The 23,317-nt window shown below is 49.4% G+C and overlaps 2 protein-coding genes across 2 annotated transcripts in view; one reads left to right on the top strand and one right to left on the bottom strand.

Moving 5' to 3' along the window:
- Positions 1 to 4,495, bottom strand: part of Otog (otogelin) — a 74,314-nt gene extending 69,819 nt beyond the window's left edge. Inside the window, exons 1-4 of the mRNA XM_076842530.2 lie at positions 4,399 to 4,495; positions 3,890 to 3,950; positions 3,666 to 3,726; positions 284 to 359 (exon numbers count right to left, since the gene is read on the bottom strand). Of these exons, the coding sequence (XP_076698645.2) occupies positions 284 to 359; positions 3,666 to 3,726; positions 3,890 to 3,950; positions 4,399 to 4,495 (295 nt within the window). The remainder of the gene's footprint in view (positions 1 to 283; positions 360 to 3,665; positions 3,727 to 3,889; positions 3,951 to 4,398) is intronic.
- A 2,602-nt stretch (positions 4,496 to 7,097) lies between these two features.
- Positions 7,098 to 23,317, top strand: part of Ush1c (USH1 protein network component harmonin) — a 41,078-nt gene continuing 24,858 nt past the window's right edge. The window contains exons 1-8 of the mRNA XM_076842527.2: positions 7,098 to 7,224; positions 16,247 to 16,314; positions 17,670 to 17,813; positions 17,953 to 18,091; positions 21,209 to 21,317; positions 21,444 to 21,468; positions 21,654 to 21,711; positions 22,013 to 22,107. Coding sequence (XP_076698642.1) covers positions 7,189 to 7,224; positions 16,247 to 16,314; positions 17,670 to 17,813; positions 17,953 to 18,091; positions 21,209 to 21,317; positions 21,444 to 21,468; positions 21,654 to 21,711; positions 22,013 to 22,107 — 674 coding nt within the window. The 5' untranslated portion in view covers positions 7,098 to 7,188. The remainder of the gene's footprint in view (positions 7,225 to 16,246; positions 16,315 to 17,669; positions 17,814 to 17,952; positions 18,092 to 21,208; positions 21,318 to 21,443; positions 21,469 to 21,653; positions 21,712 to 22,012; positions 22,108 to 23,317) is intronic.

Below are 23,317 nucleotides of genomic sequence, written 5' to 3'. Positions count from 1 at the left end.
AAACAGAATGAAGGGGAGAGAAAACCAGCCACTGAATAAGAAGCCCAATTTCACTGAGTCAGACGGTGTGAGGGGAGCCCCAGGGCCCTGGCATGCAACTCTCCTCAGGTAGGAAGAAAAAGCAGAGTGGCGTTGGAGGCCATTGGGGAAGGTGTAGAGAGACCTGAGTCAGGAAAAGAGGTCACAGGAGGCCAGAGAGAAGACCCTTCCTGCCCTCAAAATTTCTCATGGGTCAGGAACCTGTCACAAACAGCCTGTAGATTACAGGGAGGGTGCCACTTACAAGATGGCGCACACTTGGCCCGATGGAGCCGCCTTTCCCAGGAAGAAATGGCCAAGGAGTTCAGGGCTTCGGCTTCCTTTTAGAGACAGGATAGGGAGGACAATGAAGGACTGACCTCAGGGCCAGCTCCTAGGTGGGCTTCCTGGAGGTCACAGCTCTTCTGTTCATTATCTGTAAAGAGGAAGCTCCCCTGCTCCTTGGTATAGTGCTAAAGCCATTTACCTCTCCTGGCCACCATTGAGAGGTACCAGAGAATTTTCAGGATATTCTAGACCCAGGACTGTTCTAGACCCTCTAAAGTGACATCTGGGGGAGCCTGGTGATGCCCAAAATCTGAACATACCCCCCACTCTATGCCCTAGTCTCCCCTTCCTTCTCCCTCCCTCTATAAGAAGCCTACTGCTCTCTACAGCCCCACACAGAAACCCTTGTCTGGAGAACAAACAGGGGGTGGAGGTGAGGAACACAAGAAGCACCACACCCACCCCTCCCCACCCCACCTTCCCCTGGGGCTCTTCCAAGAGCAGAAAAAGCAGGGCCTCAGGGATCCAACTATTGTTCTAGGAACTCAGCTCCAAGTTAGAACTCTCCCTAAGACCACAGATCTGAGGAGACAGCAAGGCAGGGCTCAGAATGCCTAGTCTCCAGACCACTCCCGGCACATGGTCTCTTCAGACCTAAACCACCTGAAAGGACAGTCCTGAGCATCATGAGTGTCACTCGCCACACACTAGATGACCGGACACCTGACCTCTCAGAACTTCAGTCTGAGGGGTCTAATGTCACCTGGGACCAGGACCAACACAGTGGGCTCCCTCTTAGAGATTCAGCCTCCTCATCAGTACAAAGTACCCAGAACTATATTCCAGGCACTGAGCTAGGTGCAGTGAAGAGACAGAGTCCCTGCATGGAGCTTACGTTCTTGTTCTCACTACCAACCAGCCACAAACTTCACTGTGGGTTGATCTCTATGTCTTCCCCCCTCACTGGCATCTCTGCATGCCTGGGGCTGAACCCCCGATCTCCAGCAAATGACTTGAAACATAGCAAATATTCAGAAGCCTTGGTCCCAGGAGCCCAGCCCCAGCTCTCTGCCCTTCCTTTCTTAGCGGCTGAAGTCTCTCTGCCTCATGCTCTAACACTCATACCCTCCCTCTCCTTGTCCTTCTGAGCATCTGGGAGGTCGCTGATCCATCCTTTGCCAGGTTTCTTATCTTCCTTTGGTACCTTCTGGGTCTTCCCAGCAGTCCTGACCCAGAGACCCAGGTCAGCCTTAGGGGTCAGGCTTCCCACCTGTAGCAACCTACCCTAAAGACCCTTGGAGACCACAGGAAACAAGAAATGGTAAAGCCACCATCCTCCTTTGGCCCCTGGAGAACTCTTAATTAAGCTCATTGTTTGTGTCTCCACACTTCACCCCCACCTTAGATGTGGCCTCTAAGACTCATATTGTGAGGATAAGATAGCCCATGCCCCAGAGCCATTTTTTGAGTAGTCTTTAAATTCTGTCCAAATGATTCATCTTCAAGATGACTCAGGGGTTCTTAATTAGTTTTATGCCAAAAACCCCTTTAACAATCTAGTGAAGACTATGTAGATACCTTCTCAGAGTAATGTTTTCAAATATATCAAATAAAACCTAAGATTAAAAAGGAAATCAAATATACTATAATTATAAAATGTATTATTGAAGTGTGTGCTTTAGTAATATTTGTGCTTCTTTATTAACACATGCAATGACAAGATCTTATCACTGCCAAAATTTTGAAGTAGTAATGAGCATAAATGATATCTTGAGATATCAACAAGTGTAAGGTGATAGGAAAATATCTGTGATTCCTTCTGGTGACAGTCACCCTTGTGGTCTGAAGCCTATAGTAGTGATAACTGAAAGGCAAGCTAAACTTCAGTTGCATTGAGGTTTCTGAAAATAATAATGAACTTCTTTTTTTTTCTCTTATTCAAATTCATAAAGCTGCTGGCCTAAACCATTAGTTCCCTGGAAAATGCTTGAACACTGCAGAAGCTGGACTGTCTTAAAATCAAGGTTAGTTGGCTGTTGGTCTGGAATCATGTCTAATTCCTTGCAGATGAGGGCATTCCAGATAGGAGCCCTGGAAGTGTCCCTGTTACAGGGAGCTCAGACCCACACACCATTAGTCACCTTAGAGTAAAGCCATTCAAACTACTTATTGCTCTATTGAATAATGTGAGAAACCAGGTCACCTGGTTCAGATGTTTGTGCCTTTCCATAAGAAAAGGGGAAGGAGGCTGCCAGGAAACTAGGAAGGATGGAAGTCCATCAGGGAATGAGATGTCTGGGTAAGGATCATTTTCCCACTAAAATGTGTGGATTCCTAGAGACCCATGAGCAGAGGGACAGCCTGGCTCAATCAGGAGACTTGAGTTCATCTGTTCATTGTAAGATCACCTTTTCAACTCAAACTGTATCTGACTACAATTCTAAAACTTGGAGCCTGGAAGAGCAGGTAAAGGAGAAGTAAAACACCTAGCAAATCCACATTATAGAAAAAGTGTGCCCCACCCCAGCTCACCACCGCCTACCTCAGCCTGACATAGACCTTTATACCTATTTCCAAAAGGCAGATAGCTAGGTCTCATTGTTTTCTATTATAAATGATGCTCCCCAATATGCTGGCCCAACTGGTCACCCAGAGATGCTCATTGGGGTGGTGCACATAGCTGTGACTCAAGCCACTCTAGGGAGTGTCACCACAGGTGGGCTGAATGTGGTTGTAGGAAAAAAAAAGGAGACCAATGTACACTGGAATTCAAAAGAAAACCTGAATCCCTGATCCAGAGTCCAACAAAGTTTGGCAAAGGGAGAAAACAAACCCCACCACCTCTCCCACAAATGAGGAGGATCCAGAAGGATGGACCAAGGAAATGGTCATGACTCAAAGGACAGTAGCTCAGGGTTCTATGTCTCAATCAATTCTTCCCTGCAACCTCCAGCAGGTGGCCCTATTTTTGCTAGCTTCTCAGGCAGTATTCCTGGGCACTGTACAGCATATGGAGAGGGGCCTATGACAGGGTTGAGTGCCTTTGCAATGCAGACAGGGAAAAGAGAACTTCACTCTCCTAGAGCCTCACCTGCCTGCTTTCACCTGTAGGAGGGCAGAGCTCAGCTGTGCCCACCCCTGCCAAAAAAATCACAGTTGGATTCAGGGCCCCAAGAGATTAAAAAAATGGGAATAGAAGTGTTTTATGGATTTTCACACTTCAGACACATATCAAGAATCTGTTCCCTTCTAATTCCCAAGACAGCCCTCCTGTATCTACAGAGTTCCCTGGCAGCCTCCCATCCAGATAGAAATATACCCCACTGCCCAATGAAGACCCTATCCCCAGGTCCTCTTACCTGGCTTCCCATCACTGTTGTGGCATTCCCTGCGGCAAGGGTCACCTCCTGGTAGCTGTGGCTAAATGAGAACCAAGCCTGGCATGGGTTAGGGGCTAGGAATGACTATGCCTCCCTTCACCCCCCAGGCACACCCCATTCTACGTGCTAACCCCTAGGGTCACCTGGACCAGGAATAGGGATGGGAGCAGTGGGTGGAGTGACTGGATCATGTGCCTACTTACCTGGGTCCCCGGACTGGCTCAGGCGGCAGCTCTGTACTTGCCCCAGGTGTGGCTGCTGCAGCTGGAGAGGGAAGATTATGGGGGGCTTTGTGTCCCTTTGTCTGGGTTTCCCACCACCATTTCCCCACCTACTAGGAAGCCTCTCCTCATCATGTGGCATTCCCTTAGTCTGTCTCTCTCTCTCTCTCTCTCTCTCTCTCTCTCTCTCTCTCTCTCCAGCCTTCTCAAGTCCTTCTTCCAGCTCCCTGAGACCCTTCTAGGAAAGGGTCTCCCTCCTTCTTTCCACTTCTTGAACCCCAGTTCAAGTCTTCTACCCAGTCTCACTTGAAACCCTTTCTCCTCTGCGCCATAAACCTGCTTCTCTTGCGGTAAGCTTCCCCTCTTTCCGGACCCCCCTGCTCTCCCTCCCTCAGATCAAACCTTCTCCTTCCACCCTATCTCCAACCTGCACAACCTACTTCCCTAAAAGTTCCCACAGCCCTAGCCTCCCCTGTCTACACCGCTCTCACCGACAGGCTGCACCTGCCGGGACTCCAGAGCAGGCTCACCCCGGAGCCTCCAGATGCAAGCCAGTAGCAGGCAGAGCATGGGCGTCGGGAATCCCATAGGGACGCAGGGGAACTAGAGAGCCTGAGCGCTGGGTCTGGCTCCGAGATGTCTCACACAGCAAGGCAGGGTCACACCTCCACTCCACACTACTTGTTGACTAGCTCCTGTGTCGCTGCTCCCTCCCTGACCCTCCTCCCAAGATCTTGGCTCCTCCCAGATTTAGAGTGACAGGACAGCTAGCTCATTACCATAAGTTAGGCGCCTGAAGATGGTCCTGACTTTCCCTTTCTTGGCCCGTGGCTACTACCCTCCCCAGGGAGCCTGGATTCAGCTCATTCAGTCCCCTGAGGGAGCAGAGGCACCTGTGCAACCTCAGCTCCCTAATCTGGATCCTGGAAGCCGCTTCTACCAGAAATCAGAGATGCTGAATGAATCCAATCCTAACTTCTACTTTTACAGAGGGTCACACTAAAGCCTGGAACATGCCACTTGGTGGTCAGTAGTCAGGAGCAGACTCTGGGCTCCCAAATCCCCACCCTACCCGAGTTGTGAGCACCTTTGGAGAATGACTATGAGTCCTTCCTCTGAATGCCAGCACTAGCTCAGGAAATGTTGACTGAGCTAGGTTGTTCTAGTGCCTCATACTGCCACATCATTGCTCCCATCAAGGCCAGACTGCTAAAAAAAACCCTTTAATATTGTGAACAAAGCACACTCTCTGTCCAAGATGTATTTTTAAGTGTTAGAAAGCTGAATCTGAAATCCTTGGGAGGTTATGCATTGTTCACATGGCTAACAGTTAAGAAACACCAACTAGATGCCAGTCCTTGCAGGTAATTATGAGAAGGAGGAAGAGGACACGGAAGAGGAGATTTGGTCAGAACGCCCCCAGGTAGGGGTATAATTTTGGGTGTGCACATTCATTCATTCATTTAACAAACTTTTTGAGCATCTATTTTGTGCCATGCCCTACACTAGTCATATTATGGTAAATAGAACCCTGAGGCTATCATCACAGAGATTATCTGAAAACATGGGCATAGAAGGGAAGGTAAAGAGGAGAAAGTCAAGGATGGGGCATTGAAAAACTGGGTAAGGAGTGGATGGAGGCAGGGAGGTCTCAGAGGAAGCTTGGGAAGAAACATGCATGGGGAAGAGAACTAGATCTCAATGCTGTCTTTGAAGCCAAGTGGGAAGCATTTAAAGAAGGAGAGAATCCATGGAGGTTGTGGTCATGTTAAGAAAAAAAAAAAAAAAGATTGGGTGGTCAGTAGACTGCATCTTTTGGGTAAGGACGTTTATCACTCTGCCTGGATTCTATATAAGAAATAAACAGCCACATGACACATTTAGGAAATGCAGCAAATAAGTGTTGTAAGTTGGAGGGGAAGATGCTTTGTGACATTTTTCTGGACAGTTGAAAAATCTCATACATCTTAATCTCTCTTTCATCTCTGACTTACCTAGTTAATACAAAGGTGAAGACTTGGATAATATTGTAAGGCAATTCTTCCCCAGGAGGGATTTACAGATTAAACTAGGTAATAATTTAGCCCACATGAAAAGTGTCTGCTTGCAAAACTTCAACTGGCAGGACAGCACTCTGAGAAGGGGCTCTCCACCCCCCTCCCCATGCTCAACCCCAGGGCCTTGAGCATGCTAGGCAAGCACTGTATCACTAAGCTATATTCCCATCCTGAGAGGTGTCTTTATATGTCCCTGAAGTTACAGCCATTTGTCCATCTTCTTTCTCTTGCCCCTTATGTGCAAACTGGTCAGACACCTAATCTGGGTTAGGTTCAGGCATAAGCTCCATATTTATCCCATCCACCCACTTCACCTGGGCTTATCACTCCTCTCCTGCTCCCCTCTTTCCTCTGTCCCAAGCCTCCTTCATTATTGTTTGTGCCCAGAATTTGACCCAGGCAGGGAACATTTTGGCTGTACTGAGACAAATGGGCCGGAGAGTGTGTGTTCTGGATAAAGGTCAGCCACAAATCAGATGTCACAGCCAGGCCCTTCCATGCTTCAGTGAAGGTGTATGTTGATTTTGGTTTTGGATTTGTTGAGGGCCAAGGGAGCACTTAAGGAAGAGAGGAGGGGAAGTCTGTGGGTGGGTGCACCCCCCGACACTGGTTTAGACTTTTGTGGGCCACAATAAGACCCAGTCCTACCCCAGGAATTCACAGATCAAGGACTGATTTCTGGTGGGAAAAGTGCCTGGAGGAGACCATTGTGCAAGGCACATCCAAAGTGCGATGGGCGGCAAGGAGTCCCTGTATCAGCCGGGCAGGTGGACCTCTACCGTGTGTCCAGAGAAAACTGCCATTACTGCACCTGCTACCCAACCAATTGAAGAGTCTCGGGACTCTGCATTTCTGCCGGCGCAAAATATCACAAATTTCCTGTCCAGGTCTCCGCGATCCTCTTCCTCAATATGTTTGGGAAGTTCTCCAAAAGAAAAGCCAGCCGCACTCACTACCGGCCGCGGCCAGCAGTCCCACACTCGGGGGCCCATTTCTCCGAGGCTTCAGGGGGAGGCGACGCTACAGGACAGGTGTCTCTGCCTCCCAGCAGCCCCGCCCCGCCGGCTCCTTCGCCCAGGGTCCGCCCCCACCGTTTCCAGGCCCCGCCCTAGTCCCCGCGGAAGGCGGCGACGGTCACGGTTGCCTGCTCTAACCAGCTCCCGGTAGCCCGGCACCCGAAGGAACGGGTGGTCGTGCAGCTGCACTAATCAATCCCGCCCAGCCATGGACCGGAAGGTGGCCCGAGAATTCCGGCATAAGGTCAGAGCTGCAAGAGGTGCCCCAAGCAACAGGGACCCGAGGTCCCGGAGGGGTGGGTGGAGGATGGACATCCCCTGTGCTAGCCGCCCTTTTCTAACCCCGTCTGGGGGAGGGGAGGGACCTAGGTGGACTGGGACCTTGGAGGGTCGAGGGTCCTCTGGCTGTCAGAGAGATCTCCATAAAATGAGGGCCTGGACATTGAGAGTAAACTGCTCCATCTCCAGAAAACTTCCTTTCTCCTACCAAGGACTGGAAATTCTGAGGTTGGGATTCTTCCAGCCTTGGCCCAAGGCAGGACACTTATCTGAGATGCTCCGCAGTGGGCAAATCCCCTCCCTCCTAGTGCCCCCAGCCTAGGACTGTTGGAGCCCATGGCGATATTGAAGAAGGGAAGCTGGATGTCTCTTGCCCTTTGACCTCTAAAGATGACTTAGGAGCAGCTCTGTGAAACTCTCCCTGTCCAGGGGCAGGCAGAGCTGAGAGGCAGCTGAGCTGCAGTGGGGAGGAGGGGAGGTACCAAGGGTCTGAGGAGCCAGCTCTGGCCAGTCAGCTCCTTCGGGCAGAGCCTCCTCTCCAAGGTATGTCCAGGTGAGACACCTCTCTGGTGGTCCCTGGTGCTCCAAGACCCCCACTGGGAGCTGCTGGATCCACCCATGGCATTTCTAGTGCTGTTTCCAAAGCTGTGCAGGAACTGCTGAGGCCCCAAGGCCAGAGAAGGCTATCCCAGGGGCCTAGTGGGTGGACCTCCTCACCAGGCCTTCTAGGAGGGCCTAAGCCAGGGTGTCTGGAGCTACCCACAGGCCCTGCCAGAGCCCCAGAGGGCCAGTGTCTTTGGTCCAAGCTGAACCCCTTCCCAGATCTGAGGGGGCAAAATTCATGAGGCAAGGTCAGAGTGATTCTCCCTCCCTTCCCTGCTTCCCATAGAGAGGCCCAGAGGTGCCCAAGGTGAGGGGCAAGGAGTGAGCAGCCATTCATTTAAAAAGCATGTTTTGAGCACCCAGTCTGTGTCCTCAAATTGCCAGTCATGTGGCTGGGAGGAAGCCCCTACACTCGTAGTCACCCGTGGCTGGGCACTGAGTGTTGAAACGGAGGTTTGGTAGGGGCACAGAGGGGACTACTCTTTCTGGAAGAAGACTCATCAAAACAAGGCATTAGGTATTCCTGATTCTGCTCCCCCGGGTAAGAGATGGCTGGAAGTTCAGAAGCTGGGGGGCTGGCTAATGTCAAGGGAGCATTTGATGTGTTCACTGGTGCAAAGAGATGTGTGGGGAGAAATTTCAGCTGTGGAGGACATTTGGTGAGTATAGGTTTCAGGCAACCCACTTTGAAGAAACTCAACCTCCCATCCCCCACCATGGGCTTGAATTTCACTTTCCTGGCCTTGGCTTGAAAGTAATGTCAGGTTTTCTTTTGCCTTTTTTCCTGTCGGGGTACCTACTCTTTTCCTCCTTTGAGAGAATCACTTCTAGAGTCCCCAGTGTCTGACTCAACTTTGGGTTCATCCCATTCTTTCCTCCCTGGGCCCCCAAGACTCCACAGAGTTTAAGGTCCCTGTGTTCCGATGCCCTGCCCTTCCTCATCATTACCTATTAATGTGCCTGTGTGTGCAGGCAGGGCAGGTGCCACGCTGGGCAGGCCTAGGCTGGACTTTGTGCCCTGCTGCCTCAGAGACAGCAGCAGCCTTCCCCTCCCAGGTTGGGGATCACCCAAGAACTAGGAGAGAAAATGGGGCAGCAGAGGACAGACATGGGGCATAGAGGCACGCTGGGTGAAATTTACAGCTTGCTGTTGATTGCTTTTCAGATGTCCCTTCCTTAGTGTTTTGGAGCAAATTTAAAATTTACCCCTGGGCAATGGTTTGAAATCTAAGTCTTTAGTTGTTGGAGGTTGTATTTAAGGTAATATGTTGTAAAGGATAGTGCTGGGTGACCTGGAGCAAGTTACTTACCCTCTCTCTGTCTCAGATCCCTAATTTGTGAAATGAGGATGACATTTAACTAATAAGGTTATCATGAAGGCTAAATGAGATCAACACCTGTGTAGGGGGTTACAGTAGATCCTGACACTTAGGGAGTCCTCCAAAAGTATGCACTGTGGCTTATTATCTGGAATTAGGCAGAACTGGAGTCAAATCTCAACCCTGTCACTCACTGCCAGTAGGACTTTGGGCAAACCATCTAATCTCTCTGAGCTTTAGTTTCACCAGCTATGAGATGGGGTTTGTAGTGCTTACTCTTGAGATAGGATTAAATAGGAACTCCAATATTGGCTGCTCTGGGCCTGTAGTCACCACATGGTTCCTGGCTGATACCAGTAGTGTCCCATTGTTGAGCTAGTAGGCTCCAGGCATTGTCCTATCAGTGTGTCATTTCTCTAAGGCCACCAGCAGCACTTACATGCCCTTCCCAATGATAGGTAACAACCTTGGGCCAGAATGGGCTAGGGGGCATGATCAGAGACTACGATTTCTCCCTCAGAGAGGACCTGCTTTTCAAATTAGCCTCTCTGCTCACAGCCCTTGCAAGTTGCAGGAACTTGGTTACTCATTTGCTCACAAAGTATTTATGGTCTCTTCAGCAATCACACATTTGTGAGTAGCTCTCTGTTCCCTAGCTGAGGCCACACAACTGAGAGTGGGGTAGGTTGATTAAGATCAGAAAGAGTTCCTACCTCCAAGGAGTGGCTGATCATTCTTTTGTTCATATAAGCAATAAGTTTTGACTGAGTTTCTATTCATACCAGACAGTATTCTAAGCATCAAGGAGCAAAACAAAGCCCTGCCCTCTTAGAGAGTATATCCTAATGGGGAATATGAACAAGTAAAGCAATAAAAGTATTCTGTGATGCCAAGTAGTGATAAATGCTATGAAAAAAATAAACTGGGATGAGGGAAAACAGAGTAACAGGTACTTTATGTAGGGTAATAAGGAAGGCTTTTCTGAAGAGGTTATGTTTGAGCAGAGACCCGGAAGAATAGGGGAGGAGCCAGGCGGTCTATATGAAAAAGCATTCCAGGAATGGGGAACATCAAGTGCAAATGTCCTGAGGCTAGCATATGCCTGCCATGGTTACATGTCAATCATTCCTCAATAAGGTGGCTCTTTGTCAAAAGAGAGAGAGAGAGAGAGAGAGAGAGAGAGAGAAATATATGAGAATGAAGAATCCAATACATCCAATACTGGCTAGGATACAGACTGTGAAGACGTGATTGAATCAACATGTATGGAGGGCCACTCACTGCCAGCTGCTGAGGTTATGAAATTTGTATCCATTTATTTTTATTTAACTTTATTTAACAAACACATAGGACTTACTACTTTCCAGGCACTGTTTTAAACTTTATGATTAATAACTCCTTGAGTTAGTAATAAAAACAATCATTAATCTCTCATAGAAGGATTAAATTAGAGTTTTATGACCATTTTACAGATGAGGAAACTGAGGCAGACCCAGTGGAGGAAGGGGCTTATTTGTCCCACCTTCCACCTCACACCCAGACCTGTGTCTAGGCAACGGCACAGGTTTGTGGAAGACCAGTGGGCAAAGAGAGTCCAGAACAACTTAACAAGGTCATGGCAGAGGTGAGGACAAAGTACTGACATTGGGGCAAATCTTCAAGGTAGAGGAAGAATTCGCTGAGAGGAAATATTGTGGGTGCTGCCACTACTAATGGCTAGCTCTCCCTGCCAGCCAGGGCTCAGCAGGAGGCAGGCAGCTCATCCAAAGGGAAAACCAAAGCAAGCTTTGTGAAAGGACAGTAGGAAAGGGAGGGCTACAGGAACAGACTAGGCCGGGTGACAGCAATGGGAAGCCAGCACTCTGCAGGGGCCAGGGGAGGAAGGCCACCAGAACACAGGAGAGCAGGGCTGCAGAGAGAGGCCCAGGCAGGGGCTACCACCTCAGGCGGAGGAAACTACCTCAGGTGGTCCCTCAGGCCACCAGCCAGGGGACTAAGAGCCTCAGTCTCTTCCTCCTCCTGTTCACCTCCTACTTGTGCCTCCCACTGGCTGAAATACCAGGAATCCAGGCAAAGCCCTGGAGGACAAAGGGCAGGGTGCAAGAGGCTGGGAGTGCCAAAGGAGAAGACACAGCATACATTTGGAGTCTGTCCCAAGTGTTGCCTGCTTAATCCTCATGATAGACCAGGGAGGGAACAGGAGTGGAACAAAATGCATTATTTAACTTATTCTTTCTCTCCTTCCCTGTGCAGCTGTCCTGAAGAGCCAGTCCCTGTGGGGGAATACTAGGGAATGAGGCTGAAAGAGCCCCAAAGCCAAACCCAGATTTTGCCTCCAATGCCCCTGAACCTGGTGAAGATGAAGGTGCTCCCTCCCACCCCACACAGACCCATAGCTCAGAGCCAGCTGAGCATCAGCCATAGAAAAATGCTAGCACTGGCTGGAGATGAGAATGAAGGTGAAATAGAGACCCCCCAACAGTCACTTGCAGAGGGTGAGCTCCTTTAGGACTTCTGTGCCCCACATCAGGGGGGAATCCAAGGAAAGGAAAAGCTTTCTAAATCTAGTTGGAGAAAAAAGGCTGCTGTCTTGCACATAGCAGACTCTCAATAAATGTGTACAGTGGACAGGTGCATACAAAAGTGTTATATAGGGCAGGTGGATGACATGGAGTAGATTGAAAAAGCCAAGGTTTTGGAGGCAGCAGGCATAGGTTGGAGTCTTAGCTCTCCCATTTCCCTGAACCTCTATTTCCTCATGTGTAAAAAGGGGATAACAGTATCCACCTCCAGAAATTATTAGGAGATTAAAGATAACTAAAGGAGAGAGTAAAGTAATTACAGAAGCTACTGAGACATGGCAGACAGTCAGTAAGCAGAGGGTCTAGGTGAGCTTCAGAGCTTACAGGCCCGAATGAGCAAACGAGCGAGGGACAGAATGAGCCACAGGCTAGAAGGCAGGTGAGGAGTGTGGGCTGGGTGTGATCAGGAAAGACTCTAGAGGAGGTGGCATGGTGAAGAGGGAAGATACTCCATCTTGCATGGCTCTGGGACCTGCTTTTCTACAATGAGCAGGAAATGAACTGAGAGGAGACAGAGCCTCCAGGAGTTCTGGGAAGACGGTTGTCCAACACAGGGCCAAAAGTGTAGAAGGAGGGTTCCCCAGCCTTGAGCAAGTGGAGTTCATTCATCATTCCACAGACACCATTGAGTGCTACGTGCCTGTGGGCACAACACCATGTTGGACACTGCAGGGAAAGATCATGGATGGAGAGGAGGGAAGAAATGAATGTCAAAGACCTACTGTGTGCCAGGAGCTTTATAAGTACATGGGAATAGTAACAAGTAGTCAAAGCAGCGTCTCTTGAAGCTGATCCCTAGACAAGTGGAAGGCAGAATTCTAGGAATAAGGAATACTATGTAATTAAAAAAAAAAATAGTCTAAGGGGCTGGGGATGTGGCTCAAGCGGTAGCGCTCTCGCCTGGCATTCGTGCGGCCCGGGTTCCATCCTCAGCACCACATACAAACAAAGATGTTGTGTCTGCCGAAAACTAAAAAGTAAATATTAAAAATTCTCTCTCTCTCTCTCTCTCTCTCTCTCTCTCTCTCTCTCTCTCTCTCTCTCTCTCTTTTAAAAAAATAGTCTAAAAGCCTAGTTTAATTGCTACAGCATGCTCAGACTTCTAGGGGACTTCCATATTTCTTTCTTTTCTTCTGGTACATTCTAAAGTCTGTAGAGTGAGATGTGAGTGTGTGTTTTCAGAGAACAAAGCAGGGCTGTGTCTCTGTCTCCTTAGAGACGTTTCTGGGTGGGAAATTGTCCCTTTATTTGTGGGATCTCCTGTTGACTCATCACTTAGATTCTCTCCACCTGTTTGTACGTATTTTTTTTTTAATGGACTTATTAGCTGTGGAGGTGGAGGGGACATTCTGTCTAAGATTGAGGAGGTTCCAGTGTGAGGAAGAGGTTTGCTCAACTGCAGTGTGAGTCCCACATGGACTGTGGTGGTAATGACCTTGTAATAGTAGACAAGAACAGACTGGGACAGGGTCTAGATGAGCTTCCAAGTGAGAGCCCATGGACATGAGGCTCTCAGAAGGAGACTGGTAGAAAGTAGTTTCTGGGTGGGGACCTCTGAATGCAGTGGTCAGAATTGAAGGACTGTCCACAGGTCAGGAGCCCGGGACTCCCTCCACCCCCAGGTCTTTTCTACAAGACTGTCCCCAAGTGCTCTGTTCTTGGCTTAGAGAAGGCAGAAAAGCATTTCTAGACCCTAAAGCTGCAAATTCTGTTAGTTTTCTACCTTAGCTTTCTACCCAGAGCAAAATAAAGGCTGTCCTCTGAGGACAGTCCCTCTCTGCTTAACCCTAATGCTGCTGCTAGCTGCACTCCTGCAAAGGGGTGAGGGGACTTCAGACCTAAGGCCTCAGCCAATGCATGCTGCCATCCCCATCTTCTAGGGGGATCCCTCTCCTGGCCTTTTGCTTCTCTCACCATCCATGGCTAGAATTAGGCTGGATGTCCTTTGGTGAGGGTATCCTCACTCTAACCAAAGCAGGTGGGATTTTTATCCTCCCCTGAGAGAACAGAACATTTGGGGTTCAAAGCGTCATTTAAAAGTGTTCTGCAAGGCACAGTGACACACATCTGTAACCCAGTGACTTGGGGGGCTGAGGCAGGAGGATCATGAGTTCAAAGCCAGCCTTAGCAATTTAGCAAGACCCAAAGCAACTTAGCAAGACCATGTCTCTACATCAAATATTTTTAAAAGGGCTGGGGATGTGGCTCAGGGGTTAAGTGCTACTGGGTTAAATTCACAGTGCCAAAAACCAAAAACAAAAGACATGTGTTCTGTTTCTTGGTCATTATGAACCAATCAAAAAGTTTTCTTAACAGTTCAGAGGAATAAAATATCTTTTTTTTTTTAACAAGATATCTTAAAAGCAAAAGGTGGAAATGTTGACTTTAAGGAGCCTTGGGGGTTATTTCCCCTTGAGATGCCTGAGTCACACCAAATGGACATGGCTAGCAGCAGAGCATAGACTTTGGAGTCAGACTTGGGTTCAAATCATAGTTCCACTTAATAACTATAGGGTCTTCGTTGAGTTTACTTAACCTCTCTGGTTCTTTTTGCAAAATGGTGTGAGAATATGTGCTCACAGGGATGGTGTAATATGCAAAGGAATTAAGCCCACATGCCCAGTGCCACCATGGGGGCTCTGCAAAGGTCATTTCCCTTTCCTTTCTATTCCCATGGCTCTTTCAACCTGAACTGTGAGGACAAATTCACCCAATAAATAAATACTTATTTATTAAACACATAACTATATGTTAAGCCTGAGGAATTTAGAATAACCAAGACCTCATCCTTCCCTTCATTAGGTTTTCTATCAAGCAGACAGACAATTTCAAAAACAAAACCCAGCAAACCTTAAATTACAAGCAGCAATCCATGTAATGATGGAATTGAAACATCTTGCGGGGTGGGAGTGGGTTCTGTTTAGGTTGGTGGGCAGGGAAGACTTCTCTGGGAAGGAGACTAGCCACCCAAGGAATAGGGGAATATACTCCCAGAAGAAAGTCTGTCATGAGAGAGGAACTGAAAGGAGGCCCATGCATCCAGGAAGAGCTTGAATAAGACACAGCAAGGGATCTGGATTTGGATTTTAAGTACAATAGGAAGGTAATGGGTGACTTGATCTAATTTATCAAGATATTTTTGGGTGAAGTCCCCAACCTTTTTACATAAGTTTAGGCTAAAGAGGGAAGAGATAGTCCAGGCTTGTGTCCTCATAGAGATGGGCTTTTGAGGGTGCCCACTTGTGTGGCAGAGTGGGCCAGAGCCCAGCCCAGTATCCTAAGATTTATTAGCACTGACTTAAGTGCGTGTGCCATCCCCATCTTCTAGGGGGATGCCTCTGCAGTGATGTAGGGAGGGAGCAGAAATTCCCCTGATTGGAGAAGCTTGGGGAGCTTCTGACATCCAGGCCATGAGTCCATGAGGAGCCTCCTCCTAGGTTAGGCTCATCTTCAGTGAAATGCCCAGCCTGATTTTAGGGGCAAAAGTGCTGCCAGGTCAAGACTAGAAAATTGCATTCCCTGCTCAGACTAGAAATCCCAAGAGTCTGGCCTTACAAGTCCTCTCTGTCTTGGAACAGATAGACAGTCCCTATTCTTCTGGAACTAAGGACTCTGAAGCCTGGGATTATGCTCTTGAGCCTGGAGGCTGGAGGGAGAGAACCAGGGACCCCTCCAGCTTCCACATTGCCCTGTTACTCTGTCCTGTGCTAAAGGGAGAGCCAAGGATATAGCACAGATGAACAAAGAGCTGTCCCAAAGAGTGAAATTTGGGGGTCCCAGATCACTGGCTCCCCAGGGATTGGGGTGCTAATGAAGCAGCTCCTGAACCTGACCTTGGAGTCCTAGCCATTGACGTCAGCAAAGTTGAAATGATGTAACCTGACCTTCCCTCCAGGGGAGACATACAGGGACCTGGAGAGGGGGAAGGAGTGGCCAGGAGGCTGACTAGCAGACAGAACTCAGGGTCAACCCGGCTTAGGCCAGCACGGGATAGGGCAGAGGTCCCCTGGCAAAGGTGTCGCAGAATTCAGCAGTAGGGTGCTTTCCGCCAGTGGGATGTGCTTTCCGAACCAGTGGCCCAAATCCTTTCTGAAAGCAGTTATCCGGCACTACAGCCACCATCAGGTAAGACAATGGGGCTTCTTCCAGACACAGATGGCAGCCATGGGGTGAGCAGCAGCACTGCCATGGGATGTCACTGTCACATGGAGGTTCCCGTCCTGTGTGTGTACACATTCTCTCTCCACCTTGGGACAAGGCTCAGCCTGGCCATATCTGGATGTGCAAAGCCCACCCTGGCATGTTCTGTTCTGCGTGGGTATGACATATTGGGGTCAGGAGGTCACCCTGACCTCTGTCTGCCGTCCTCTCTTCACAACTCTTCTTGAACTGCTGGAATAGTTTCTGGTGTGGCCTCTCCTCTCTGGAGTCTGCTATAGATTTTCTGGGCCTGGAGCTGTAATTCTGCCCTTGGGTTTTACAGGTAGATTTTCTAATTGAAAATGATGCAGAGAAGGACTATCTCTATGATGTGCTGCGGATGTACCACCAGTAAGTATGCTAGGCCAACTCCTATGAACCAATCCCCACAGGGGTACTCTATGCTCAGGGAGCCCTGGTATGAGCTGTTCTAAGATAGAGGAACTTGGGGGAGCAGATGCTCCGTGCTCCTGGGAGCCAAATGGACCTGCCATTTCAGCAACTTGTTTTAGCAACTATACAATTCTTTGCTCTTGACTCTGTTAAAGGTCAAGGGTACACTTGAAAAAACAGACTGGTCTCCACCCTTAAGTTGATCACTGTATCATGGGGGGAGGATTTAAAGTAGCCAGATATATTCAATAGAGTGCAATTGTTAGGACAGAAGAAGAAATGAAAGCAGGCCCTGGCCACTGCATTGGATGTCTCTGGTCACCTACCTGCTTTTTGATTAATTTGGCCCACATTTATAAGCTCCTGTCAGTTGCTAGGTAGCATGCAGGATCTAGGATGAAGAATATCCCCTTTGTTGCCTTGAGTCACTTGTGGCCTGGTCTGAACAGACATTATAAGCACCAGGAACTCTAGCATAAGTTACAATAAAATAATTGGTAAGTGGAAGTAAAAGTAGGAATTTAAGGAAAGGAATTTTCACTTCTAACTGAGGGGTCAGGGAGATGCCAGAAGAACTTGAGCTAGGCTATGAAGAATAAGAAATTGGGATGGTGGAATATTGGGGAAGAGCATCCCAGGATGAGGGCTCAGCATCAGCAGAAGTTCAGAAGCACAGAGGCACAGGGTGTGGATGGGGAATGAGAGATAATCTGTGAGTTAGATCTTGGAGCACCCTGAGAGCATCCAGAGTCCAGACTGGAGACATTCCAGGGAGACAGGTCATGGAGAACCCTGAGGCCACCAGGTAGAATGGATTTTGACCTCTAGGCAGTAGGGAGCCATTGAAGGATTTTGAGAAGGGAATGACTTATATTAGTGGGCAAATCAGCAGGCAGCTGGAGATGCAGAGGTGTCTGAATTACGTGAAGGCACAAGGAAGATACTGACGGTGGAATTTCTAGAGTTTAGCAGCTGATCAAACTGGAAGATCAGAGGATGAAACAGCTCATCACTTCTCACACAGAGCTTTCCTGTGTGGGAAGATCCTGAACTTTAGAACTAGGCAGAGCCGAGTTTGAAATCCTGGTTGATTTCATGTGCAGAATGGGTTAACAGTCCCTAACTCACAGATTTCCTGTGACACTTATGTGAGAGAAACAAGCTCTTCCATAGCTCATGGTCCAGAGTTAGAAGTTATGGACCTTTCAAGAGAGTTCTTAATTCCTAGGCCTGGGCCCAATGGGTGGGGAGCTGGGCTGGGTCAGAGGTCTTGGTCAGGAATAAGGCACCAAGCATCCCCTATATCTCTGCAGGACCATGGACGTCACTGTGCTTGTTGGAGACTTGAAGTTGGTCATCAATGAGCCCAACCGCCTGCCACTGTTTGATGCCATCCGGCCACTGATCCCACTGAAGCATCAGGTGGAATATGACCAGCTGACCCCTCGGCGCTCCAGGTATGGAAGGAGTCACTAGCCCAGAGGCAGGGGTGGAAGAGGTCACCCGAGGATGAGCTGAGTCTCTCACTAGTGGGCTGGGCAGTGCTGGCAGTCAGGCTGAGCTGGGCCATCACTAACCCACCCCACACCACGGCAGGAAGCTAAAGGAGGTGCGTCTGGACCGTCTGCACCCTGAAGGCCTTGGCCTCAGCGTGCGTGGGGGCCTCGAATTTGGCTGTGGGCTTTTCATCTCTCATCTCATCAAAGGAGGTCAGGCAGACAGCGTTGGTCTCCAGGTGAGTGAGCAGAGTCTAGGGAAGAGGGGCCCAGAGGCTCAGACTTCCTGCCTCCCCTCCATCTGCTAGGCAGTGTGGTACAGTACAGGCACCCACTCTCCTGAGCCTCTGGGAGAGGAAGAGGCTGCTGAGCCCTGACAGGGATCCGCAGTTCCATAGAAACCAGGTCCCAGGCAATCTGTTTTCTTGAACCTAACTGCTGCCTCGTCCCAGATGCTGCTGCCCCACTGGCCCCCACCTCCCTACTTCCTGAAGGAGGATCATAGTTATGTTCAGCACCCGAAGCCTGGCACAGGTCACCTTTAGCAACAGGGAAGAAGGCCCAATGTAGCATGATGCTTAAGAATATAGACTCTGAGACGGAACTGCCCAGTTCAAAACCTGGCCTTGCTTGTTCATTAAGCTGTGTGAATTTGGTGAAATGTCTTAACCCTGGGCCTCAGTTTCCCCATCCACAACATGGGGTGATGTTGAAACAATCTACCTCATCAGATTGTGCAAGGAACAAAAATGAATTAGTATTAGAAAGCTTACAACACTGCCTGACACAGAAGTGCTTTGTGTTTTATAAATAAGCAGAGAGAGGGAGACAGTGAATGGTAACAACGTGCTGGGTACAAGCTCACGTGGATTCTCACTGTTTGCATTACGTGTATCATCCCCAGTTATAGTTAATAGAGGCTTGGAGTCCAGTGAGTGGCAGAGTCAGGATTAGAACCTGGGTCTCCTAAGGTCAACCCAGAGATCTCCCTTTAACACCTCAGGGAGCCTCTCCACCATGGTCCCTGCACCTCCGTGTCTGAGTAGAGCAGGGCAGACATGCAGGTCTCACTCCTCCCGGAGCCTGGAGCTGTGTTTTTGTCCTGTTCAGGTAAAGGAGGCCCTCCCCACCTCCCAGAGCTTCCAGAGTGTTTGTTATCGAAATCCCAATCCCAGAGGCCAAGCCAGGGGCTTCAGGGGGCTCCAGCGCTAATGGTACCGGAGAGTGAGGAGTGGGGGGTGGAAATAGGGGGCTGACAGACATGGCTTTGTTCTGAATCCCTGTCTCACGGCTTGCCGATGGCGTCTGAAATTTCAGCCCCTTCATTATTCCTTTCCTCTGAGGCACATTTTCCAGCCCAGAAACAGAGTCAGAGAAATAAACATAATGAGCGCCTCTCTTGGCATCATCTGAGGCCCTCTTTTTTTCCAGGGCGAGCTCTCGTCCTCAGATGAGCATTTCTCAGCAGTGCCCCAATACTTGGGGACGAGAGGACATTTTAATGAAACTCAGGTTTTATACCTTCCCAGCTGTTTCTCAGGCTTATGAATCATCCACCCTTTCTTGTGCTGATGGACTCATCTCTCCTTTGTTCCACGGACCCTCAGATGTTCATATCTTCGTGGTGCCTGCACAAAGGCCCTTTTGCAGGGTTCTTTGTGGAGGGAGAGCGAGAGGGAAGTTGATCCTGTAACCTGAGCCAGGAACCCTGTGGGAATTTTATTCCTACTGGGGTCCTGGGCAAGTTCCCTTTAGGAACAAGAAAGGGAGCTTGGGAGAAAACACTTGCGTCATTGACCTACCTGGGTTCATGTTTCCAAGGAGATCTCAGGCCTGAGGACAGCTTGGGAGAAGATTCTGGAAGACAGGGGAGAGGCACGTTCTGTGCCAAAGACCCTGTGCTGATTGACCAATGAGCTTGGGTCCCCAGTGGGGCTCAGATCCTCTGATAGGACTTAGTCCTGGGACTCCATTACTCTGCTCTTGCCCCCTAAAGGAATTCTTTATTAAGTCTCTATCCTGCACGGAGGCAGCCTGTGCTGTACAACTTGCTGTACCTACTAGGGCTAGAAAATGATTCTCTGTGCCTTTGCTGTCCCAGCTGTATAATGGACAGAGCAATCCCTGCCTTCCTGTGGGACTCGAAGGCTCTGACAGGTGGCAGGGATCCAGAGAGGACAAGATGCAGGGAACAGTAGCCAGGCTTGGCCATTTGCCCTTCTTTTCTTCTTCTAGACACCCAAGAGACAAGGCTTGTTGTCTGTCAGGAACACCTGGCTTGGGATCCTGACAGCCTTATTTGCTCATGGGGTGACCTTGATCAAGTCATCGCACCTCTCTGGGCCTCCATTTCCTCATCTGATTCACAGACACACAAGTTCCTGCCCTGTAGTTTTGCTGTGAAAACTAGGTATAAGGAGCAAATCCAGCAGTTCTCCTTGAATCTGATGTCCCCATAAACCTAGAGGGTTCTTTACTGAGCCCCTCCCTTTTGTGCCTTTTTGAGTCTCTGGACACCTCTGTCAGGACTTACCCTCCCCCAAGAAGACTGGGGTCTGTGTCCGGAGAGGGAGGGGGTCATTCCTGGCAACAATGAGAGGTGACTCTGTAGGAGTGCTATAGGGTGGGAGTTGGCTTGTGGGGCCCTTCAGAGGCTGTGTGTCCCTTAGCCCCCATAGCATCTAGCTATGTACTAACAAGTCTCCAAGGCGTCAGCACATGTGGTTGGAGTTAAACCCCCAGCTGCTCTGCATTGGCCTCAGACTGAAGAGGGAGCACCCAGGATCCAGTTACTATTTTGCAGCTTCTGCTTACATAATCTTGGACAAAATATCACCTCCCTGAGCCTAGGTATCACCTAATGTCTGAGGGCCCTTCAGTTCTGTGCTTAGTCAATAACAAGCTTCAGTCTGATCCTCAGGGCTTGAGTGCCTGGACAGGCAGCAGTAGTATCCAGCAGGGGCAGTGTCAGCATGTATCCCCAGCTAGCCCCGCAAGCCCTGTCTCCCAATCCACTCTTGCCTAAGCTCTGAGAAGAGGCATCTGAGCCACGGGTTTTGGTCTCAGGCCTAATGATAACAGTCATGTGGAGTGAAAGGGATGCCAGAGTGAGGGGACAGAGACCTGAGTCCTACTCAACTCCTCACCCCCCATCTTGATTTCCTTATCTGTAAAATGGGGCAAAAGGCAGTACCACCAGTCCTGGGATCCCTCGGGCTGGTGTGGGGTGGGTTGGTTGTGACAAGGAATAGGACACATATAGAGGTTTAGCCTGGCCGTGAGCACCTGGTGGTGGGCTTTTCCTGCTGCCAGGTGCTCCCTCCACCTGGTGCTTATTCCCTCTCTCTGTGGCCAAGGTGGGGGATGAGATTGTCCGGATCAATGGATATTCCATCTCCTCCTGCACCCACGAAGAGGTCATCAATCTGATAAGAACCAAGAAGACTGTGTCCATCAAAGTGAGACGTAAGTGAGACCAGAGGGTGGTGGGGCTCAGTGATGGTGGTCTAGAGCAGGCAATGGGGTTACTCAGTTCCCGCAGGGACAGAGAGGGCAAGGAGCTGCCCTAACCCCAATGCTTTTCTCCCACAGACATCGGCCTGATCCCTGTGAAGAGGTGAGTGAGACCCTCCTCTGTAACACTCTTTCCTTGTGGCTCCAAGGTCCTGGTAGCAGCCCTGGGGTCTTACTCCTGTACCCCCAGGTCACGCTGTTCCTGGTCCAGTGGAGGCTACAAATGTGGCAGATATGGACTTGGGGCCATCTCTAATAAATATTTGTTCTATTTTTTCCTCTTGTCAGCTCTCCCGAGGAGCCCCTCAAATGGCAGTATGTGGATCAGTTTGTGTCAGAATCTGGGGTAAGGGCCAGGACCCATTGTGATGGCACTTTGGTGGAGTGGACTTCCAGGAAGGGCAGCTGGTCTTAAGGGAGGGTTGGCTCTAAGGACATGATCTTAGGGCCTCCAGGACATCCAGAATGCTCCTGTGGAGTGGTGGGCCCTCAGCTGGCCTAGCTAGTGTGCAGACCCACACCCCAGGGGCAGAATGACCATCTGGCCCATGAAAATTAGGCAGTACTTACCCTAAAGAACTCACAAGCTCAAAAGGCTATTTGCATGTACATTGACACCCAATGACCTGCTTTTGTTCCTTCTCCAGGGCAGTCGAGGCAGCCTGGGTTCCCCTGGGACACGGGCACACAAGGAGAAAAAAGTCTTCATCAGCCTGGTGGGCTCACGGGGCCTTGGCTGCAGGTGGGTGGCAGCATGCCCTAGGCTCCGTTGTTGCAGGGAGACTCCAGTGGGCTCCTGATGCCTCTTCCCTTCTTCACTGCTGCATTTGAGGACACTTGAGACTATTGAGTAGAATATTTACATGCAATGCAATTTTAGTGAGGTGACGTGTCCACCACACTTCTTGTTGCCTGAGTTCCACTCTGAGCTTCATAGCCACCCGGAGCCAGAGGACAGCTCCAACACTTTTCATTTTACAGATGAGGAAATTGAGGCCCAGAGGCAGAGCCATGGTCCTTGGGTGGGCCCTTGACTCACTGCAAAAGGACACTGCCCATCTGGGCATCTCTGTCACAGTTGTCTTGTCACAGATTACCTCATGGCTTTCCTTAAGAGGCAGTCAGGGACTGCCTGGGCAGTCTGGACTCCCAGTCTGGACTCCACCAGGCACTGGGCCACACGAGGAGTTGGTATCAAGTATGCAGGTGCCACAGTCACTCCATGGTCGGTTCCAGCCCTGCCCTGCCATGCACAAGCTCCAGAACCTGAACCACTTAACTTAACCACTCTGAGCCTCAGTTTTTCCCTCTATAAACAGGGGAGCATAACACCCATATCACAAAGTTATTGCAAAAGAAGTAAACAAAGCACTAAGCTTAGTGCCTAGCAGGTAGTAAATGGCTGAAAAATGTTGGTTACTATTATTTTTGTTATTCTGATCATTTCCATTCCTTCACATTTATTCAACACCTTTATAAGTGATAAAAAATTATCTTTCCTTTCTGGAAGATGATGGCATATAGAAGCCAAATGCATAGGTGCCACATAGGGTGAAAAGGACTCTGAGGGAGGTTCATCCTGCATCAGGGATGGCAAATAGGTTTCTTATCTGTGCCATCTCTAATCAATTAGTAGGTGGCTTCCTGGGGTACTGTTCTGCAAAGTATTCTCTCTTTTTTTAGTACCAAAAATTGAACCAAGTCACATCCCAGCCCTTTTTAAATATTTTATTTAGAGTCAGGATCTCACTAAGTTCTTAGGGCCTCCCTAAGTTGCTGAGGCTGGCTTTGAACTCTCAATCCTCCTGCCTCAGCTTCCAGAGATGCTAGGATTTACAGGCATGTGCCACTGTGCATGGCTCTGCAAAGGATTCTAAAGCTGTATTTAGCTTGCTTAGAAAGAGTGCTATAGTTACTTAGTGATATCTGCCACAGATCTAGGGCAGGGAAAA

This window comes from Callospermophilus lateralis, chromosome 2 (assembly GCF_048772815.1).
Source record: "Callospermophilus lateralis isolate mCalLat2 chromosome 2, mCalLat2.hap1, whole genome shotgun sequence".
Taxonomy (NCBI): domain Eukaryota; kingdom Metazoa; phylum Chordata; class Mammalia; order Rodentia; family Sciuridae; genus Callospermophilus; species Callospermophilus lateralis.
This window is presented reverse-complemented; position numbering and strand designations above follow the sequence as displayed.